The sequence below is a fragment of the Siphateles boraxobius genome, unplaced genomic scaffold (assembly GCF_051911475.1).
Source record: "Siphateles boraxobius isolate OS27281-9 unplaced genomic scaffold, OSU_SipBor_1 12, whole genome shotgun sequence".
NCBI classification, from domain to species: Eukaryota; Metazoa; Chordata; class Actinopteri; order Cypriniformes; family Leuciscidae; genus Siphateles; species Siphateles boraxobius.
The window spans coordinates 26,942,931-26,966,773 of NW_027508722.1; the positions used below are offsets into that span (position 1 = coordinate 26,942,931).

At 45.5% G+C, this 23,843-nt stretch overlaps 1 protein-coding gene across 20 annotated transcripts in view; it reads right to left on the reverse strand.

Annotated features, from left to right (window-relative positions):
• snap91a (synaptosome associated protein 91a) overlaps nt 1-23,843 on the reverse strand; it is a 74,040-nt gene that overhangs the window by 15,936 nt on the left and 34,261 nt on the right. For 19 of the 20 annotated variants that reach the window (XR_013197246.1, XR_013197224.1, XR_013197257.1 and 16 more), the window contains exons 2-9: nt 17,906-18,048; nt 8,922-8,997; nt 8,587-8,689; nt 7,381-7,474; nt 6,956-7,067; nt 6,728-6,834; nt 6,589-6,630; nt 30-91 (exon numbers count right to left, since the gene is read on the reverse strand). Coding sequence is in view for 12 of the 20 variants with exons in the window: in XM_077217012.1 (XP_077073127.1) it covers nt 30-91; nt 6,589-6,630; nt 6,728-6,834; nt 6,956-7,067; nt 7,381-7,474; nt 8,587-8,689; nt 8,922-8,997; nt 17,906-18,048 (739 nt within the window). In the remaining 8 variants the exon portion in view is untranslated. Of the gene's footprint in view, nt 1-22; nt 92-6,588; nt 6,631-6,727; nt 6,835-6,955; nt 7,068-7,380; nt 7,475-8,586; nt 8,690-8,921; nt 8,998-17,905; nt 18,049-23,843 lie in introns of all 20 variants that reach the window. The other variant, XM_077217071.1, reaches the window with a different exon arrangement.

The following is a 23,843-nucleotide window of genomic DNA, read 5'->3' on the forward strand; positions in this document are numbered from 1 at the left end:
ATATTATTCAGAAGATTTTAAGCACTTACACTTTCTTCCCCTCCAGTGTGTTGAGATGTGTCTCCAGAGATTCCAGAAGACTCTCAGGGGCCTACAAAGCCACAAAACAACGAATTGTTAAAGAGACCTACCACCAAGGACACAATCATTCAGACTACAAAACACAAAAAGACAAAGTCAAGCTGCTTACAGTGAATATAGACAAGCAGAGGACAAAATATACTAGAAAATTACTATAACTTATATACTTATTTATTAGTTTATATAGTAACACAATAAATGTATACGTTTATATAAGTTAATAGTAAAGAATTCGCCCCACTGGTTTGGATGCAGAGCACAATGCTTTAGTTCATGGTCCCAGTGGGGGACACAATGCATTGCAGCATGCTCGCTCATGCATTCAGGCACAACAAAGACATTCAGAGCACATTATTGGTTAGACATGCCACATAATCGCAGGTGGGTGTATCTCGTGGGTAACAATGTCATACAGTTACAGCTTAATAGTCCAAACAAATCATATATATTAAAATTCTATATAATCTGGTCCATTTTTGTGGTTAATTCATGAATAAGAGCTAAATAAAAAGCCTTGGGTCTTGGGTAAGCATCTATCGATTCTCTAGGTCTAGTCAAAATCTAACCTACATACATGACATCTAATGCCACAAACCCTTTACAATTCTCAAATCTTGATAATTAAATATTGTTTGATCAGGCCTGGAAAAATACCATCATTAGAATCATAAATTCAACTACCTATCATGTACAGATAGAGTGGGGTGCCTTGTCAGATCTGTTGACCCTGCTGTATGTCAGTAGCTGTTCACATAATACATCATTTTGTAATGTCTATACAAAATAATAATAATGCAAATGAACAACAAGTTTATTACTGTATTTGATGCATAAACAGCAATCAGAATGGTAAAACACACAGAAAAATATTACAATATCTATATTTCCATCCAAAGAAGCAAATTTAACTTGTGCGCAAAACTGGACTCAAAATTGGATCACATAAAGCATTGCAAATAAAGCACTGTTTCCATCCCATGTGGTCAGGAGAACAACATCGTCACTTCCTGGGAAACTTAAAATTGAAATTTCTGCAGTCGGAGGTTTCCCCGAGGCTCTTTTTCCATACATCATAAATGATTTGCAACTTTCAGCGAGCACAGACAAAATGTAATAAATGCTGTCATGTTATTTTGCGTTCAGAGGAGGATGCCTGGTGTTTGGAAACGCAATCCTGTGAGACAGTTCTGGGTGGTCATTATACAAATACCAAATAATTTTGATGACAGACTTTGGCTTAGGAATTTCAGAATGACCAAACCAACATTTGAGATGCTGTGCAATGAAATTGGTCCGCTGGTTAGTCCAGTTATTAAATCTCATCCACTGTCTACGCGAAGTCAAATATGAGTTTTTTTGTTGAGTTTCAGAAAATGTGTTTCCATCGTAGTTTATGTGCAAGTCTTCTTATCGGATAAAAAAATATCCACCTCAATTGAGCGCACAAGTTTTTTATGCACAATTTTAGAAATTATGCGCATCTTGGCATTTGGATGGAAACACGGCTAATCATAATGAACCAATAGCACTCTGACAACTTATAACTTATCGTAAATTAACCTGTTTTACAGCACCACATGTGACAGCTTGATGCCATTTGACCAATCAGAATAGAGTATTCCGAAGTGTAATTGATATACATGACCTATTGCTGTTCATCAAAATAGTGTGTGATAATTCCTACAACATTTCAAGCAGTGGCAGCTAAACGAATCCTTCATGGCAGTACTCTCAGACAATTACACTGGGGTCCTAGCAGACAGATTAGGCTTGAGAAGTACCCCTGAGAATTTGGGTTTGAGCTGAAGTGTTGGCACAATACACTAATACACTAACCTCAGGCATACCCTCAACATCTCTCACCTCCTTTTCCTATCCTCTCTGTCATACACACACAAACACAGCTACACACAATGTCATAAATATTTACAAAGGAATAATGGAGATTAATTCACATCCAATGAATCCATTAATTACCCTGTGCTCTATACTGAGCAGATAACAGCAATCCTTAAACAGTGTGTTAAACAAAAATGTGTCTCTTCAGCTCCTGTAAGACATGAGAGCTTTTTTTGTAGAGACACAAATTAACTGAAAAATTCAAAGCTGAAAAATGGGTGTTAAAACTTGTCATCAAGACAGAATTTAATGAACAGGAACGGCCTTTTCTAAATTTAAACTCAAACTCATATTTCATCACACTAATAGCAGCTAAAAAAACAAATAGTCTGCTATTTAATAATTTGGTTGTGTAGATTGTGATTGCATGCACAACTGATCACTTCAGGATGCAACAAACTTGCAAAATGCAGTTTTCAAAGAATTTCAGTACACTTGAGTCCTTTACATAGGGTCTAAGGAAATATCTAGAAATAAATTGTGAGAACATTACTACAACCTGTTAAATGTAATCAAATTTCTTGAGCTACACAGCTGTGCATCCCAGGCCGAAACCCAATTACAACTACTGCCAAATCCAGAACTCTGGCAGTCAAGTCTCCCTCCAGCACGTCCTGAACTCCACCGCTGATCCAGAGTATCTGAAGGCAACCATCCTGCCCTGACATCACGCGCAGCATGCTTTTAGAGCAAGCCTCGTTTCTGCCAGCATGAAAAACTCTAATAATTTCATAACAGAGGTTCCACAATCACAAAACCTTCTGTTTGATTGCTTTAAAAGCTTGCATTTGGTGTTTTCCATGAATAGAGCACATAACAGGAGACTGAAACTATTTTTAAAAAAAAAATCATTTTAAGATAATTCCAGATAATTGAGGGGCGTGGCAGGACAACGCAGTGTCTCATTCCCTTTTCAGGGAACAAGGGTTATAGTCATAACCCGATATGTTCCCTTTCGAGGGAACTCGAACTGCGTCGTTGACAAACAACTCTTTGGGGAACGAATGCCCACTAGGCCACACACCCGAAAAAGGCCTGCCCTAGAGTGAAACTGATCTCAGGCACTCAGCTAGGACGAGAGCACATGTGCGCCAGGTGTACTAGGGAGGTGCAAACTCTAAAATCTGACAAAGGTGTGAGGGGTAGCCCAACCGGCTGCTTCAAATATCTCCTGGAGGGGCCTCCCGAGAGGAGGGCCCTAGAGCACGCCATGCCTCTAGTAGCCATGCCTCTGCGCACCTTGTAGGCCAAGGCAATTGCCTGAACAATCCAATTACTAATAGTTTGTTTGGATGCAGGGAGCCCCTTCTTAGGTGACCCAAAACACCAATAGTTGGTCCGACCTCCTCCAAGAAGAGGACATCTCAAGGTAAATACTAAAGTAAATGGAGTCTCTCTTCTTCTGCCAACACATGAGGTGGAGGATGAAATGCCTGCAGGACCGTAGTCCGTGCCATGTTGGAAGGCACCTTAGGCACATAACCAGGCCTAGGATGCAAGATAGCCTTAACTCCCCCAGGGGCAAACTCCAAGCAAGCTGGTTTAACTGCCAGGGCTTGGAGATCTCTCACCCTCTTTAAAGAGGTAATAGCCAAAAGAAAAGCCATCTTGAACGTCAGGTCCTTGAGCGAAGCCGACTGAAGGGGTTCGAAGAGGGCCAGGGATAACCCTTCAAGAACCACGGCCAGGTCCCAGGCAGGAACCCTGGACCTGGTTGTCGGTCTCATCCACCAAGTACCACGGAGAAAACGAATGACCAGCTGGTGCCTCCCCAGAGGCCCATCACTCAGTAGTGCATGGAAAGCCGCAATGGCAGCCACGTACACTTTAAGTGTGGAAGGGGAGAGACCCGCAGAGAAACGATTTTGAAGAAACTCCAAAACTAAAGCCACTGGGCAGTTAACTGGATCTAACTCATGTTCCTTACACCAAGTGGAAAACACATTCCACTTGAGGCCATATAATCTCCTAGTGGACGGAGCCCTAGAGCTAAGTATGGTCTCAACCACCCCAGCTGATAGTCCAGCATCTAGGTATTGAACCCCCTCAGGGGCCAGACCCACAGCTTCCACAGCTCCGGGCGAGGGTGGAATATTGTGCCTTCCGCCTGAGACAACAGATCCCTCCTCAGAGGAATCTGCCATGGCGGACCTATCAGGAGTGATATTATGTCTGAAAACCATACTCGGGCCGGCCACATTCGGGCAACCAGAAGTAGACTGATGCCCTCCTGACGGACCCTGTCCAGGACTCCCGGGAGCGGAGCGATCGGGGGAAAAGCGTACAGGCGTAGCCTCGGCCAGGCCTGTACCATGGCATCCAATCCCAGTGGGGCTGGATGTGTGAGGGAGAACCAAAGTTGGCAGTGGGATGTCTCTCGAGACGCAAACAGATCCACTTCCATTGGTCCAAACCTCTCCCATATCAACTTCACCACATTTGGATGACGTCTCCATTCCCCGGGCCTCAGCCCCTGCCTCGACAGGATGTCTGCTCCCTGATTCTGAACCCCCGGAACGTACATTGCCCTGATAGACAGTAGTTTCCCTTGGGACCATAAAATAATCTGATGCGCCAATCTGGATAGAGGGCTGTGATAGAGCCCCCCTTGTCGGTTCAGATAAGCTACCACTGATGCATTGTCCGATCGTACTAGGAAATGGTAACCCTTGATATCTGGGTGGAAGCTCCTCAGAGCCCTAAACACAGCCAACATCTCTAGGCAATTTATATGCCAAGAATGATGATGGTCCTGCCACAGACCCCTGGCAAAGCAGCCGTCCACGACTACGCCCCAGCCAGTGAGGGAGGCATCTGTCGAAACGGACTTCCGGCGACACGATGCTCCTAACACTGGCCCTTGGGACAGGAACCAAGGTTTCTTCCATATTACTAGGGAACAAAGGCATCTGCGCGTTACCCTGATCATACAGAAGGGATTCCCCTTGGGGGAAAACCCCTTGGCCTTCAGCCACCACTGAAGGGGCTCTCATGTGTAGAAGGCCCAAAGGTATAATGTTGGATGCCGCTGCCATGAGGCCCAGCAGTCTTTGAAATCGCTTTACAGTGATGGCCTGGGCTTGCTTTATCCCAGACACCATCGCCAGAATGGACTCGATACACGAGAGAGACATTTGTGCCCACATTGTAACCGAATTCCACACCACGCCCAGAAACGTTGTGCTCTGAGATGGTTCCAACACGCTCTTCTTTGTGTTGAGTCTCAACCCAAAGCTCTGAATCTGGCCAAGGACGACATCTCGACGCCGAAGTGCCATTTCTCGAGACTGGGCCAGAAAGACCCAGTCGTCGATATAATTCAGTATGCGGATGCCCTGAAGTCTCAATGGAGCTAGTGCTGCATCTATGCATTTGGTGAACGTGCGGGGAGAGAGTGCTAGGCCAAACAGAAGAACCCGATATTGGTAAGCTATATAACGAGGGCAGGGGTGCTCACATATCTTGAACTGTTCACTCGCCAGACTGCTTTCTATATATATATATATATATATATATATATATATATATCACTCTTTCACAGACAACACCAAATAGAACATAACAACAGAGAGTGCTGGCTGAAGAGCGAAATCTAATGTGTGTGTGTGCCGACGTCACTTTTATGACATCCGGTTATACCATCACATGTTACGTCATGACGCAACACCAATCAGGATTGGAATAGTTTCATTCATACTTCAGAGACGCACGCTAAGGGAGCGTCCCCAAAGAGTCGTTTGTCAACGACGCAGTGTCTCGTTCCCTCGAAAGGGAACCAAGCTATTTGCGCTTTCAATGTTCTGTTTAAAGTCTGGGGACACCTAAGTGCTCCATATTCATGGAAAGCGCCAATTATTTTCATATTTTGCTCATCTAAAAGTGAGGCAATAATCCATTGGAGAGAAATTTACTGAAATTCCCAATAATGTCAAACGTCTTTAAATAGTTTTTATGCTAATTGTTTTGTTCAACACATTAACTTGGTCTTAATGATTGTGGAAACTATTCTTGGCGATTCTTCAGCTTTACTGGGATGCAAATATGGCTGTAGCTTATGTTCTTGTCTCAGACAGCAAGCATTGCTGCTACTCCGCTCATGATCCTTCAGTCACATCCAAGTTCACTCTGAAATTAGATTTTGTGTGCAGTTTATTTAATGAGCGCTGATGAGGATTGGTGTTTGGTCTCTCCTAAGCTGCAGGATTTCCCAAAGTGGAAAGCACCACACACTACTCACTCTCTCAGCCTGTGTGATCAATCTGCACCGCTGAAATAAGAAGACAGGTACAGAATCTGTCAATCAGCCAGGGGGCACAGAACAGGATGGATCCATGGAACACGCACCCTTCTGACAAATGCCCCATCATGAGAGAAGAATGACCACTTATATGTAGCGCATGGATGTTTATGACTGGCCCAATGGTCGGGAAAGGTCAACAACCTCTCAATTGTCTGCAGGGATTTCTCAGATTTGAAGGCTTAGACACATGCAATACGTTAAAACAACACTACAACACTGACGTGCATTGTTAGTACTGACGTGGAGAGTGTTGGCATCATGAGGAATTGAGCGAAAATTCGGAAAATGCAACTTAAACAGAGCCTTACCTGTGTCAGTTCAGGAATATCGTTTTTGTCAATTCCCACTTGCTGTTGGACAAAAAGGAGACATTATATGACATAACCTACGAACCACTAGTGCAAGTTTCACTGAACATTTTATAATTACAAAAAAAACATGGTTTACCTCAGCAGTTTTGAGAAACTCTGAGACTCTGGTCATTCGTGTCAAGAATTTTTTATAGATTTCCAATGCTTCTTTGCATTGTCCTTTCTTCATCTGGAAAAATTTCTCTAAAAATGAAAAAGGAAATCATATTAAGTCATATAGATGTTTCAAATCTTGCAGACTGTCAATATGCCGTCTTTTCAATTTGAAAAATAATATCACTAAACTTTAAAAACAAAGACTTGCCTAAAAGATTAATGATGCCATCATTGTAGCAGGCGTACAACTTGATCAGATCCTTGAATAGCAACAGGAAGGTGGCATTGATCACCCCGTTTACAAGATCTTTTGGATGAACCTGAAACAATAAAGCAAGATAATAAGAATGAAAGGTAAGTAAAAATCGATCGTTTCTAGTACAAGCTGTGAATATATTTATTCACCAGCTGTCAAAATTGACCAGCCACCTTACAGGAAAAAGGCTTTAGTGAACATAAAATGCAGACTGTATTATATTTCAAATCGTAAAACATCATTAAAATGACAGTATGTCACAGATTTGTATCTTGAAAAGTTTTTCCTAACTAGGCGTGATGCTAGTCAAGTTTGAACCCTGTGTAACAGCATCAGGTGTTAATACAGCCTGTGATGATGACAGTAAGCAGACTCACTTCAAACTCCAGCAGAGCATCGATCTGACCCTGCAGCGTGGGCATGCCTTTCAAGAGCTTGTCTGGAGACATTGTTCTCATCACACCATCAGCACTGAGAAACACACACATTCACATGGATTTGGTGGTAAAGAACATGTCATTTGTAAGTGAACATAATCCAGAATCAGGTACATCACCAATTCTTGGGTTAAATGTTAAGATCAGCCCCACCCTTTACTGGAATTTTTGTAGGCCATGGAACGTAGGCACATTGATGTACAAGCTTTGGGACTGTCCAGATGTACAAGATTTGTGGGACAAAGTGCTAGATGTTTTGTACAATGTCACTAGAATACTTTTTCCCAAGCATCCTGTTATTTTATTGTTGAATGATCATTTTTTTTAATTGAGAAGGACTGGAAATTTGGCTAGCTGCCATGAATGTTACAAATAGGATATTAGTTCAACATTGGAATTTTTCAGATACGTTTTTGTAATGTGTTTTGTATGCTTTCTTGAAAATGAAAAAAAGGATAGTTGACATGAAATACATTTGGAAATTTGACGTCTCATGGTATGAACCTGTAAAAATGTATTTGTCATACCATATGAAAATGAGGTAGTGATTACATTTTTTTTTTAGAAATGGTGACTACAGCACCTAAAATATACATTTTAACCTAAAATAAAAGTTTGATGAAAAAGTCATGAATAGGCTGTGTTATCTAACCATTTATAATAAGTGTAATATAATAATATAGAAAATTAAAATATGCTCTAATAGATATGTTCATTTTCAGGGAACAATAATGCAAATTTCTTAGAGAATTCATTAAAAATGCAATTTTAGTCTCTAATAATCAGATGTGTGCTGCCAATATGTTTGGCATGTCAGCCAATGTATATGTTGTAGCTTCTTCATTGTGTTGTGTCTGCAATTAGACCAGATCACATACAGAAACACACACACACACACACACACACACACACACACACACACACACACACACACACACACACACACACACACACACACTAGTTCCAAGAGAGCAAGGAACTTCGTGAATAACCACAATAACTACTTTTCTACAGAAGCATCACAAAGCTCTTTTCTGAGTCTTGAGGTTTTCCTGGATTTCACAGCATCCCACTCAAATCTGTTACTACGCAGTAGTGTTCCAATGTCAACTCAGGGTACAGCAATGTAGCAGAAGATTCATTTACCCTTTCTTCACTCGGCCAAAGTCGAAAGCCATCTGTCTGTATGCAAATGCCTTCTCGTTTAGATACCTGCTGTAACGTCTTATAAACGTTGACATGTCATAACCTGAAAGTACAAGCCTTTATAAGTACAAAGGGAAGATCATTTTTATTTCACAGGCAAATTCAAATGTATGCAGTGGGCATGACAGCAACGTTGATTAAATAAGAACTGTCAAAATGTGTTAGTTTAAGAGTAGTGCTATTAATTATAGCTCATATAACTTTTTATAGTGATTTAATATCACACAAGAAGATTTTGACTGGCAGCTGCTGTCACTGCAAGAAATATTACTTACCATGAGAGCCAGTTTTGTCCAAAAAATTGCTAAGATTGAATAGGGTGTTCCTGGAGGCCAGGTACTGGATGAACCTCTGGAAAAAAAAAAGACGAAAAAATGCAATCATGTGCATTAATTATTTATTTATTTTAGCACACATGGAATTATAATTCAGATATAAGACTTTTTCAGAAAACAGAAAACTACAATTTCAATACTTCCCTAAATTAATAAAAAAGGTCCAATTGACAAAGATACCGAGAGATGCATAAGAAATTCAGAACTAAGTTTGAAAACTGCAGTTCCCTTTCAGTCAGTCACTACGAGTTACGCCAGTGACTGACGAAATGGGGGTTTCGCTAGAGAGCCCTATCACCTTCGAGTATTAGAAAACGAGCCAATGGTATGAAAAAACAAAGGGTCTGCGGAATTTGCATCGCGAACTCCGCCCCACCGTGTGGGTATAAAATGAGCAGCGAGTGCAATTTCGCATTATGTTTCTGCTTCGGAGCTGAAGTGTTTGTGCTTCTCTTCGCCTTCATCAAAGCAACGAGCATCTCTCTTCAGTCAGTGTTGGTGTGACGGCGCGTTTCAGCGGGTTTACGGTCTTGCTGCTCGTCTTTGCAGTGACTTTGCATACAGCTCGTGCTCTCCCCTGGCTATCTAATGCTTCGGCATTGCTGAGAGAGCTTCTTTTTTTTTCTCTAAAAGAGCTGCATGGGCACGTCTTTTTAAAGATGTCTCGCCCGTGTATTTCTGGATGTGGGCGCAAGATCCATCCGCCTTTCGGTCACGAGTGCTGTCTAGCGTGTTTGGGCTTTAATCATGCTCAGACAGCGCTCTCATTGCGGGAATATGACCATCGCGGTGTTAAGATCGAGACTCAATGACCTCCGTGGGGGTAGAGTCCCCTCTGCCACAGCCCAATCTATCTCCTCCTCAAGAGGGGATAATTTGGCTGGTGGCCAGGGTGATCTAAGGGTTACAGTGTGGAAACGAGTCTTCCTCGGCCCACACCCCCCTGCACATCGCAAGACGTGAAGCTTCCGGGTAAACCTGGTTTCTTTCGGGGACCCAGTGTTTCATTCGGGGCTCCGGCAGATGACGCCATGTCGCTCACAGCGTCACAAGGCAGGCTTGATTCCTCTGGAGATGAGGATTCGGCTGCGTTGCATCCCTAGTGAGTGCCAGCGTTGCCTGAGTAGGATCCAGAGCTGACGGCCATGCTTTCCCGGGCAGCTGAGAGCATCGGGTTGGAGTGGCACCTGCCGCCCCCGGTGGAGCACCTGCCTCCCCCGGTGGAGCACGCTGTGGCAATGCAATTGTGTCCCTAGAGCGCCTCCACATGGCGTGGTGACCCAAAGCACCCTTTCAAGGCTTGTAGGTTTTCTGCCACTCTCGTGGCGAAGGCCTACAGAGCTGCGGGGCAGGCCGCCTCCACCCTGCATGCCACGGCCATCCTTCAAGTCTATCAGGCGAAGGTGCTCAGGGACATGCGTAAGGGCAGGGCTGACCCGGGGCTCATGCAAGAGCTGCGCACTGGCACAGACCTCCCTCTACGGGCGACAAAGGTCAATGCGCGATCCCTGGGTCAGGTGATGTCTACCTGTGTGATCCAGGAACGACTTCTATGGCTCAACCTGGCTGATATGCAGGAGGCTGAGAGAACTCATTTTCTCAACTCCCCCATTTTCCAGGCAGGGCTCTTCGGTGGTGTGGTCTAGTACTTCACCCAACAGTTCTCCCGCCGCCCAGAAGCAGACTTAGGCGATAAAGCATATCCTGCCTTGACGGCCAGCATACCCGTCTCCACCCAGCCATCGGTGCATCCCCCTCAGTCTGCTTCCTGCCGAGGCCGCCCTCCTGCAGCACCCGCCCCTCCTGCTCGGCCCAAGCAGCACCCTGGCCGAAGCAAGGAGGTGGTCGCAGGAAGGCGGCCCAGCCCATCTTCGCCCCTAAGCCTGCCAAACTTCAGTCTAAGCGGCGCTCCTGAGACAGGAAGCTCGGAGCAAGGGCACAGTTCTTCCCAAGAGCTGGTAGCAGGACAACTCCTTCTGCCGGTGTAGGTGCTGGGGGAGAATCTTTTGTTCTCCTTACCCCACCGCTGGCCTCACGGTCGGCGGCACCCTATATCTGTTAAAGAAAGAACTGACTCCCCTTCCTCTGAGCCCCAAGAGGCCGCGGATGGCAGTGTGCAATGCTATGCCTCGCCACTCTCGTCCCCCTCTGTCACCACACCTCTGTCAGAGCAGTCCTTTCCTGGCCTCCTATATCAGGACGCAGAATTTGACCACGCCCCCACACCGGGACGCTATGCCTGCCATGTCAGGGCCGGTCAATCCGCATGGCTGCCCATTCGTCGTGGGTACACCTGTAGTTCCAATGACCCCGCTGGTTCAGTTTTTGGGAGCCTGGCTAGAGCTTTCCAATCTGTCCTGCAGGCTCAAGCGAAGATCAGGCTCGGCTATGCGATTCAGTTCACACAGTCTCCTCCCCGCTACACTTTGGTTGGTGGCAATGCCCCTGTTATGCGTGCGAAGGTTGCTGGCCTACTGGCGAAGGGTGCGATCGAGACATTCCCTCCAGCCGAGATGAGGTCCGGCTTCTACAGCCTCTACTTCATTGTACCCAAGAAGAGCGGTGGGTTACGACCAATCCTGGACCTACGCGTGTTGAACCGAACCCTTGACAGGCTTCCATTCAAGATGTTGACAGCCAAATGCATTTTGAATGCGTTCGTCCGTTGGATTGGTTTGCAGAAATCGACCTGAAGGACGCGTACTTTCCACAAGGACACACCACAAGGAGTGTGGCTTCCTCATAAGCTCAAGTGCATGGCCCCGTGCTAACAGACATTTGTAGAGCTGCAGGTTGGGAAACACCTAACACTTTCGCAAGATTCTAGAATCTCCGTGTGGCGAGCAGGACGAGGCCGAGGGCCATGGGAGAATGGCGCGAGGCCGGTGGTGTGATTACAAATGAGCGCCACCTGCGCGACGCACCGGTCTCATATCTCTCACGGAGGAGCGGAAACATGAAAGGAGGAGCGACCACAGTGGAGATCGAGAGAGGCCAGGCCTGGAATTGTTTGTGTTTGTTTTGTTATATGTGACAGCAGTCGTCCGTGAGGGGCTGTGTTTTTCCCTCGGCAAGACCCCTCTTGCCATCTCAAGGTTTAAAACATTCCACCCTGCGGGTTGGATACCTCTGAGATCTCCATATGCATCCCGTTACATATTCCATCTGGGATATGCTACCCAGTGTACCTTGGAATTCTTGCGTTAGCCTGGCCCTTTACTCGTGCTAACCTCACGACAAGGAGCTGGCCTTGCGCAGGACACTGGAAGACAGCCGCAGTGGCGAGATTAGATTGGGACCCCCATTTCATCAGTCACTCGTAGTGAATGACTGAAATGGAACGTCTCAGTTACGTATGTAACCCTCATTACATCCGCATGCCACTTCCGCTGTACTGCTGAAACGGCCGGGGCCCCTCAGCAGGTAACATAATGCGAGATTGCACTCGCGGCTCATTTTATACCCACGCGGCTCCTTTTACTACCCATTTTGCGAAGCAAATTCCACAGACCCATGGTATTTTCATACCATTGGCTCGTTTTCTAATACTCGAAGGATGATATGGCTCTCTAGCAAAACCCCCATTTCGTCAGTCACTAACGTAATGTTTCCGTTCTGTCCTTCAGGGAACGAGGGTTACATACTAGGGGTGGCACGGTACATGAAAAAACATCCGAACCGTTCGGGAAACCTGTCTCGGTTCGGTGCGTTTCTGCGTCGCACGGTTCGACGCATGCGCAATGTAACCTCGTGCCCGTGACCTCAGACAGTGTGTTTACTTTTCGCGCGAAATAAGAGATGTGTGGACAATGGACATGCATATGAGGCTTGTTCGACTTGAACCGGCGCTGCACAGACCGATCGGTTTATGACATCAAAGTACCGCGAGAGCAACGCATCTGTATGCTTTTCAGTCACTCTCGCGGGATTTTGATGTCATAAACCGATCGGTCTGTGCAGCGCCGGTTCAAGTCGAACAAGCCTATAGACAGTAAAAGTGAAGAATTGGGTGCTGCAGGTCTCGTCACGTATAGAAATGGCAAGTGGGAGAGATGAGGAAGGCTAACCGGAGTTGGAGGATGCACCAGCGTCGTATAAGTCCGGTGTGTGGGAACATTTTTGATTTCATGTTACCTATGATATCTAAATATATACAGTGACACTAAGTTTAGATAAGAACTCCAGTCATATGTTTCCAAATACTGCACTTTAATTTCAAGTGAAAAAAACGTATCCTCACTCTCAGGGAATAGAAGCATTGTTGATACTGTTTTTGTGTTGAGGTTGAACTTATGTTTCACTTTATGGTTTTGGCCTTTGCTATTGTTATAGCCTCATTATAGGCAATTATGTTTGTAACATATTTTGACTTATTTAAAAGATAGTGCTTTAAGAGTTCCTCTCTTTTTCTTTTAAAAGAAAAACATTTTGTAAGAGCTACACTGAAGTTGACAGTTTGATAAATGCAAGTTAATTTTAATCTTTGTGTGCTAAAAATGCACATAAGTCCCTGTAGAGATAGCAATGCACATTCTCCTTTTTTGCCAAATAAACAAAAGCATTTCATCAATGTCTTCTCTCTTGCTGTATCAAAATGTCAACTAGCTTTCCTCAGAGATGGTCTCAATAATGTGCTTAAAGTCAAGTCAAATTCAGTTTTTGCATGATTACATGATATACATTTTTTTTTTGAATACTGTATCCTGAATTGTGAATAATTAAGCTATAGCCTATATCATATGCTGAAGTACATTTCTGGAGTGTAAAAAATAACAACAAGAACCATACAGAACCGAAAACATGTGACCCTAAAACCGAGATACGAACCGAACCGTGGGTTTTGTGAACCGTGCCACCCCTATTACATACTTAACCGAGACGTTCAGTGAAGAAACAGAATTCAATGCTACCAGACCGATATAATCATCTCATGATTAATCACTAAGAACTCACATTAAAGCTTTGAGTTGGAGCAAATGGAAAAATGGAAATAATAGCAGAGGCTTTATCAAGAAAGACCAGCACACTCGCTGGACATGAGCAGGGTATACAGCCTTCATTTACAAACAAATTTATGCAGCTCGACACATTTAATGAAAAACAGTAGGCACACAAGGCTATGGAAAACGTCTCGGTTATGTATGTAACCCTCGTTCCCTGAGTAGGGAACGGAGACGTTACGTCGGATGATGACGAATGGGGTTTCGCTTAGAAAGCCTATCAACTTCGAGTATTACAAAACAAGCCAATGGCAAAGAAATGCCATGGGTCTGCGGAATTTGCATAGCGGATCTCCGCCCTACCTCGTGGGTATAAAAGGAAGACGCTGGCAACATGCAGATATGTTTCTTCGCTGAAGAGCCAAGACTGAGCTCAGGCGATCCCCGCGGTACAGTGGAAAGTGGCAGGTAGACATAACGTCTCCGTTCCCTACTCAGGGAACGAGGGTTACATACGTAACCGAGACGTTCCCTTTCGTTGTCACTCCGAGTTACGTCGGATGACGACGAATGGGGTAACCAGTAGAGATGCACCGATTGATCGGTTGGTGACCGGAATCGGCCGATATTCACGTGATTGGCCATGACCGGCGACCGGCCGGTCAGTCTGAAATATTCCGATTTTTTTGCCGGTCAAATGCACTCGGGCACCACATGATTAACATCGCGCAATAACATCAGCATCACACATGCACACGGAACGCACATGTAGGAAACCTCGTGAATTACGGCCGTTACGGGGGTTTCCCGGCGTGCATGTTAATTAGAGATCGACCGATGTATCGGTTTACCGATATTTTTCCCGATATTTAAGCATTTTCCCATAATCGGGTATCGGTTTTGTAATATCGGATTCGCCGATATACGGCGCCATCTTGTGGCCGTTTCGAGAATTACGCCATTGCAGCCCGCGTCTGAGGAGATCAGTCAACAGCAACTCTGTGCACAGGTAAAGTATATGTTCTACTTGCTTTCCTTTAATTATTCAACTTTATTTAACATAACAGACATGCAGAAATGAGATTTGAGACATAAATACCTGATATAGGCCTAGTTTATTTATGCAGCTTGGTTCTAAAAAATTGAGACGAACTCGTCTCATGGAGTCACGTAAATTAGCTTAATCGTCGTGTCCTGCCCCAATAAAGACGTAACTTTACATGAATTAAATAAAACAGACATGAATGAGTGCATGTTGAAAATAAAAGCGCTGAATTTAATTCTCTATCTGTTGTATTTGCTCACCATTAGTCTCGGAAAAAAAGTTCGTTCATATTGCTGAGCACTCACTGGGTTGATGATCAGGAATGCTCAAGCACGGCCACTGAATGAAACTTTTGACAAGATTATCTTGTTTAAACACCCTAGATTATATTATCATTTACTACATAGCAATTATTTCGCTAATACACATCTAAATATACTGATTTGTGGAAATTAATTATTTATTATCTGCACGCGCGATCGCGGTTTAGTAACATACATTAGCCTAAGTTATAGTTCTGTGTAAATACATAGATAAACAACACTTTGTCAGAAAGCATTTCATGATCTAGACCGACAAAAATATAATTAATAATTAATAACATACTAGTTGGAAAATGCAATGATGTATATGCTGTTTTGTTTGTTACTTTCCTGACAATGTTATATTCCAGCTAATATTATTCAGTGAATTAATATTACCCAGGGAATTGTTCCTCACTCTTTAAACCTATTAAACGGCACATAAACTTCCTAAAACTGTTTAAAATGAATTACATTTCTGCAAAGGTGATATAACTCCCCTGTCAATTATTTTCTCCATATGAAAACATTAGACTTAACATTTATTTTGCCTATTGTTAACATTGTTGCTGCTGATGCTTATAAATTATATGTATAATTTAGATATAAATTATATAATGTAGTAATATAAATGTTTTTATTGTAATTTGAAGATTTAATTTAACATGAAAGACTGCTAACTTTCCAAACTTTTTGTTTTGTTTTTTAAGATGACTGAAAGGAGGAAAAATCAAAGTGAAGTATGGACTTACTTCACTCAGTCAATAATAGCAGGGGTGGCATTTTGCAAAGAATGCCAAATGAACGCAAGCATGGGGTCAAAATCTACTACAACAAAAAATACCTCCAACATGTGGAATCACTTAAAGATACAGAACTACTAGTTCTGAAGTTGGTGGGTCTAGCCTTGAAGGAGAGCTTCAGCAGTACGTTTCAGAACCAGTGATTGATAGGAGGATGGGCAAGCCACTTGAATGGTGGAAACAAAATGAGAAAAGGTTCCCCATTCTTGCTCGCCTGTCAAGAAAGTTCCTTTGCCCCCCACCGTCTTCGGTGCCCAGTGAGTGAGTCTTCAGTGAAGTGGGAGCCATTTATGAAAACAAACGAAGCAGGCTTACAGGGCAGAATGCTGAAAGACTCTGTTTTCTACATTACAACCTAGTTCTGCTTAACTGGGAGTATTAAGTTACATTTTGCAAAAAAAAATATGTTTTTTGTGTCGGACATAATATGCCCAATATGTTTGAATAATTTTTGTGCTTTATTTTTTACCTCATCAAAGCTTTTATTTTTAAACAAAGACACTTAGTAACAGTGCACTTTATTTTTTGTAATCAGACCCTTCTATTTATTTGCGTATAAATATAAAGTATATTTCTTTTGTATGCAAGAGGAGGGAGTGATTGTTTAAATAAAATGGTTTGTTCAGTTCATTTGTGTTGTAATAATTGTGTCAAAAAGAGAAGTATAACAGTAAATAAATATCGGTTCTGCATATCGGTTATCGGGCACATAAATATGCAAATAATCGGTATCGGTATCGGTTAAAAAAATCAATATCGGTCGATCACTAATGTTAATCAATGAGTGCATTCACACCGAGAGCACGAGCAGGAGCGTCGCGTGAGCAGCAGTGAAGTGGGGTCTCGGCGCAGTGTCTATTTTTGCTGCGCTACTCGCGCTCAATTAAAGTGATTGTTTAGCCTGGCTGGACATGTGGCAGACGAGAGAACAACTGTTTGCGAAATAAAACTTGCCATTGATGTACAAGTGATTGCAATAGGCCTGTGTGTGTGTGTGTGTGTGTGTGTGTGTGTGTGTGTGTGTGTGTGTGTGTGTGTGTGTGTGTGTGTGTGTGTGTGTGTATGTGTGTGTGTGTGTGTGTGTGTGTGTGTGTGTGTGTGTGTGTGTGTAAATTTGTCCGGTTCTTTTTACCCCCCATGTTAATAAGGCCACCGAACTTACAGACACAGTTATGAGACACAGTGTATATAAATATATGGCATTGCTTAATTTTTACGCAAGAATTAATATTCACTAGCTACACCTTTGCCATTCCATGACGTCACAACATGCCAATATGCACACCTCCATAACTGTCCCACCACTTTTTATAACATAGTGACACCTATTCATATATCACCAGCATATATGTGGCTTCATATTTATTAAATTATCCTTTGTAGCTGCACTTCTCTGAATTTATATCAGTTCCTCTCAAGCTCTAAGGTCCTTCAACCTCCTTCCATTATCCTTAATTCTTCTTTCTCTTTATCTCATTCTGCTTTCCACTGCCATCTGCCTTTTCACTCTCCGATGTCTCTTGAAGCCGACTGAAAGAGTAAACTGCTCTTTCAGAAGGAGCGTGAGAGAGGGAGAGAGAGGGCCAGAGCATCTGCCCGCCTGTCTGTCTCTGCTCCTATTGTGAGCCTGATGTGTGTGATAATGGTGATAAGTGGAAGCAGGAGGGCTTTGAGTGCAATAGGTGGTCAGCTGTGGGGATGAGCTCCTCAGAAAATTTTTAAAATTCAAGGTTTTGCTGTTTATGTAGGATAAATATAATGCAGACTATTAAGATTAAGATCTTTCAACAATGCAAGTAGTCAGTACTGCAGTAATCAGATGCTTGCTTCTCACCTCATTGCCATGGACCATTAGGTGGTGAGTGGTGACCAAAGCCTTGAACACCACAATCCAGCTAGCATTCCCTGCTCTCTCAAACAGGGTATCAGCCATCTGGGGAACATTGACATTGGACTCCTGGGTTGCCTGGATCAAGTCTGTGAGGGAATATGAAATGCAAACTAAAGACTCCGCTTGAACTCATAACAGCTCCTGAAGTGGGCACAACACAGATCAGGACATCAGGGTAAGAGTAACACACAATCTTTCTAGAAATTCAAACATTCTCTCTTAAAAGACATTTAGGTTCAGAAGGCAAAATGATGAGAGAGTTCACAAATCTCTTGAATCGATTTTAATTACAATTCTCATTATAGCTATGGTTATGAACATATAGTATCCACAAAGAACAGCCTAAAACCAATAATGCAGATATGAAAGGGAAAAGAACAGGTGATTAATTTTACAGCGCTGTCATAACTTTGAATAATGCAGTGTGATGGGAAAGTCCCGGGTTACGTATGTAACCCTAGTTCCCTGAAGGAACGAGACGCTGCGTGAAACGCTGCGGGAACGCCTCTTGCGTTGTGCGTCATGAAGCACGTATGGAATCAGCCCAATGGCGAGACGGAACGTCACGAGTGACGTCATCGACCAGGAAACTATAAAGCACACCCCTGAACACAATGGCGACAGCTTCTGGAAAAAGTCTGAAGCAAGTCGATCAAGGGAATGCAGGGAGTATGGCAACGACACGCAGCGTCTCGTTCCTTCAGGGAACTAGGGTTACATACGTAACCCGGGACGTCGAGCTGCGTGAAACGCTGCGAGAACGCTAATACCCACGTCGCCATAAGAGCAAGTGACCGACTGTGTGAATCAAAGATTAAATTCCGCCGAAAGCACCTGCGCCCCAGGGGTGGAGCTGAGGTCTAGGTCATAAAACCTGACGAAAGTATGCGGTGAGGACCAGCCTGCCGCATCACAAACGTCCTGGAGGGAGACTCCTGACAATAAGGCTTTGGAAGCCGCCATACTCCTGGTAGAGTGAGCTCGGACAGCCAAAGGTGAAGGCTGACCAACCGACTCATAGGCAAGTGAGATGGCCTCAACCACCCACTTGCTCATCCTCTGCTTAGACACTGGGGACCCCTTCTTAGGTGGTCCAAAACAAACGAACAGCTGTTCTGATTTTCTCCACAGGGCAGCTCTGTGGACGTAAGCATCTAAAGCCCGAACAGGGTAGAGCAGATTAAGTTTTTCCTGATCAGATGATGTAAAAGGAGGGGGACAGAAGGCCTGCAGAACTATAGGTCTGGCCACATTGGTAGGAACCTTAGGGACATAACCTGGCCTGGGGTGGAGAAAAGTCTTCACCATCCCAGGTGAAAACTCCAAACACGAAGGAGCAACCGAGAGAGCCTGAATATCTCCGATTCTCTTAAGAGAAGAAATGGCAAGGAGAAAAATAGTCTTCAAAGTAATAAACTTATCAGCAACTTCTTCAATAGGCTCAAAGGGAGCTAGGGAAAGACCTTCTAGGGTGATAGCTAAGTCCCATGCTGGCACCCTCGTGCGGACTACAGGCCTCAGCCTCAAAGTACCACGAAGAAAGCGAGTTATAAATGGGTGTCTCCCCAGAGAGACTCCACTGAAAGGGACATGGTAAGCAGCAAGTGCCGCCACATACACCTTTAGTGTGGAGGGGGATAGCCCTGAGGAGAAACGCTCCTGCAGGAACTCCAGCACTGCACCCACTGGGCAGTTAACTGGGTCCAACAGGTGTTCTCCACACCAAGAAGTGAAGAGCCTCCACTTCAAGGCATATAATCTCCTCGTGGAAGGAGCTCAGGAATGAAGGATGGTCTCAACAACCTCGGTTGAGAGACCAGCCCCTACGAGCTGGGCCCCCTCAGAGGCCAAGCCCATAGCTTCCACAACTCTGGGCGGTGGTGAAGTATCAACCCGCTCACCTGAGAGAGAAGGTCCCTCCTGATCGGAATCTCCAGAGGAGAGCCGTCTAGAAGAGACATTAGGTCCGTGAACAATACTCGGGCCGGCCAAAACGGGGCTACCAATAATAGACTGACCCCGTCCCGGCGAACCCACTCCAGAACTCCTGGGAGCAGAGCAATCGGGGGAAAGGCGTACAGGCGTGACCTCGGCCACACCTGCACCATAGCGTCCAACCTCAGCGGGGCTGGATGACTGAGAGAAAACCACAGTGGACAGTGTGATGTCTCCCTGGACGCAAATAGGTCTACCTCGGCACGACCATACTGCATCCAAAGGAGCTCCACCACCTCGGGGTGGAGTCTCCATTCCCCGGGCCTCGGCCCCTGCCTCGACAGGATGTCCACTCCCTGATTTAAATACCCCGAGAGATAAATCACCCTCAATGAGAGAAGCTTCCCCTGGGACCATAGAAGGATCCGGCGAGCCAGATTGTATAACGGGCGAGAGCGCAGACCCCCCTGATGGTTTATGTAAGAGACCACCGATGTGTTGTCGGACCGGACAAGAACATGATGACCTCTCAGGTCTGGCAGGAAGTGCTTCAGAGCCTGAAACACTGCCAACATCTCTAGACAATTTATATGCCAAAATCGATGATGGTCCTGCCAAAGACCCTGGGCTGGGCGACCACTCATGATCGCCCCCCAGCCTGTGAGGGAAGCATCTGTCGTTAGCGTTACACGACGACAAAGAGCTCCCAACACAGGTCCCTGGGACAGAAACCAAGGATCCCTCCACATGACCAGAGCACGGAGACAACTCCGTGTAACTTTGATCACGCGGAGGGGGTTTCCCCTCGGGGAGAACCCCTTGGTCCTGCGCCATCACTGTAATGGTCTCATGTACAGCAGGCCGCAGGGTATAACACTGGACGCTGCTGCCATCAGACCCAGCAGTCTCTGGAACTGCTTTACAGTGATCAACTGGCCTAGCTTTACTCTTTTACAGATGAGAGAATCGAAGCGATGCGGGCAGGCGACAGGCGAGCCCGCATTGCCACAGAATCCCATAGTACCCCCAGAAAAGATGTTATCTGTGATGGAGATAAAACACTCTTTTTGGCATTCAGCCTCAACCCCAATTTTTTGATGTGTGCGAGGACGACATCTCGATGCCGAGCCGCTTGCTGCTGCGATTGAGCGAGAATCAACCAATCGTCTATGTAGTTCAGTATACGAACGCCCTGGAGCCGCAGCGGGACTAGCGCTGCGTCCATGCACTTCGTGAACGTGCGGGGAGATAAAGCTAGGCCAAACGGAAGAACACGATATTGGTACGCTTCGCCCCCGAAAGCGAACCTCAGGAACTTCCTGTGTTACGGAAGGATGGAGATGTGGAAGTATGCGTCCTTCAGATCTATCGTGACAAACCAGTCCTCGGACCTGATTTGTGACACGATTTGCTTTAGCGTAAGCATGTTGAATTTGAGCTTGGCTACAGCACGATTTAATAGGCGCAGATCTAAAATTGGACGCAACCCCCCATCCTTCATTGGAACGATGAAATATCGGCTGTAATAACCTGACTCCACGCTGGGAGGAGGAACCCGTTCTATAGCCTCCTTTTGAAGGAGCGTTTTCACCTCTTGTTCCATTACCAGAGCCTGCTCGGGGCCCACCACGGTGGGCAGGATCCCGTTGAATCGAGGAGGAGGAGATCTGAATTGAATGGCATAACCCCTTTCTATCGAATGCAGAACCCACTGAGATATTTTTGGAAGACTTTTCCACTCTGCCAGAAAATCTACTAAGGGTACCAGCCTCTCGAGGCTGGCCTCTGGAATATTTTGAGCAGCAGACAAAGCGCCCTGTAACGGCGCACCGGCAGGGGACAACTGGTCTGACTGCTCTAAACCCCTCCTCAGAGGGGGCGAGCGTCCCTCGGGAAAGCGCTCGCTGGGCCCGTCTGCGCCCCGACATGAAGGCGGGGTTGGCAGAAGGGACCCCTGAGGGCACCGTGAGAGAACGGGCACCGTCTGAAGCGGTGAACACCTCCCTCAGCATCCTGACACCAGTGGCGTCAGGACTTCTTAGACGAAGCCTTCCTAGCCATAATGACTGTCCTCAGATCAGTCTTACCACTAGAAGGCTTCGCCTGAGACTGTCGCATCTGTTCCCACTGTTTAGAAGGGGGGCCACAAGACGCGACACTCTGCCTTTGTTGCGCCCTATGTGAGGAGCTAGTCGACGGCTTGGTCTGCCCTCGCCCAGCAGACCCTGGGACATGAACTTTAAGTGGGAGGAATTTTTGAAAAGCTGCAGCTTGTTTCTTTTCTTCCTGAAATTTATCTATGACCGTGTTTACCGCGTCACCGAATAAACCAGATGGAGAAAGTGGAGCATCCAAAAGAAAAGCTTTCTCTTTGTCCTTCATATCAGACAGATTAAGCCACAAGTGTCTCTCTGCGGCCACCAAGGCTGCCATAGAACGGCCCATTAGTTTAGCCGATTCCCTGGTGGCACGCAGAGATAAATCTGCAGCCTGACGCAGTTCTCGAACCACGTCAGTGCTGACCTCCTCACTCTCACTCATATCTTTTAAAAGATCGGCTTGGTATGCCTGCAATATTGACATCGTGTGCAGACACGCCGAAGCCTGACCAGCCGCCGAATAAGCCTTTCCCACCAGAGCCGAAGTATTTCTGAGAGGCTTGGTGGGTAAAGCTGGTGCATTAAGAGACGAGGAAGACTCAGCAGAAAGATGGCTAGCTAGAGTCTCCTCCGCCTTGGGCATCGCCCCATAACCATATAACTTAGCCCCCGATATATTAGAATATGTGGAAGTCTGGGGGCTAAACACACGATAAGAGGCGGGTCTCTTCCACGACCTCGACACCTCGGAAGGCACCGCCGTGGAGGCTGAACGCGGGAAGGCAAAAATCGTTTGTCAAGCTTGCTTTTAGAAACATATTCCTGCCTAACAGCTGGCCACTCAATGCTTAGTTTTGACACAGCACGAGTGAACACCTCCATAAGCTCCTCGTGTTCAGGGGAATGAGTTGACGAGTCCTCAACATCCCCAGTCTCAATACTGACAACATCCAGCTCCTCAGAACTGGATAGCTGCAGTATTGGTGCCTCAGCCTGGGGGGAAGAAACCGCAATGCGTGCTTCCACACCCGGAACTGAGGCACTGGAACTGGCAGGTAAAGGCTGAGATAAGGCAGAGCCCGTCTCAAACCCCGCTGACAGATCCATTTGCGATCCCCACGACAGGCGCCGCCGCTCTGCCTCGACAGAAGCGGGACCCGAGCCGTGGGGAGCGCGAACCGAACCACTCTCCTCGGAGAGTGATCGGCGGGAGCGGAGCGTTCTTAATGGAAAACGCTCGCAATGCTCACAGTCAGCCCCCTCGAGAGCTGACTGGGCATGCTGCACTCCCAAACAAACAACACACAGATCGTGTGTATCCCCACCCGTGAGAAAACGAGTACAGGGGGGAACACACTTTCTGTATTGCTGCTCGCTCGTCATACTGATATATGTGAATATATATATGTAGTTTTTTTTTAAGTGAAAAACTCCTGCCTAGCAATCACTAAGAACAGACAAAAACACAGGGACAGATTCACACACAGAGCGCTTGCTGAAGACAACAGAAGCTGTCGCCATTGTGTTCAGGGGTGTGCTTTATAGTTTCCTGGTCGATGACGTCACTCGTGACGTTCCGTCTCGCCATTGGGCTGATTCCATACGTGCTTCATGACGCACAACGCAAGAGGCGTTCCCGCAGCGTTTCACGCAGCTCGACGTTCCTGAAAGGGAACTCTGTGGTGCACCAGTGGTAGAACATGAAAAAGAATACATAGGTAAACAAAAAGACAGACGATAGTAAGATTGAAGATTGAGTTGGAGAAATAGGTAGTAAGATGGACAGAAGGACAGAAAGGTAAGCTATTAGACAGATAGACAGGCAGACAGACTGACAGATATAGTAG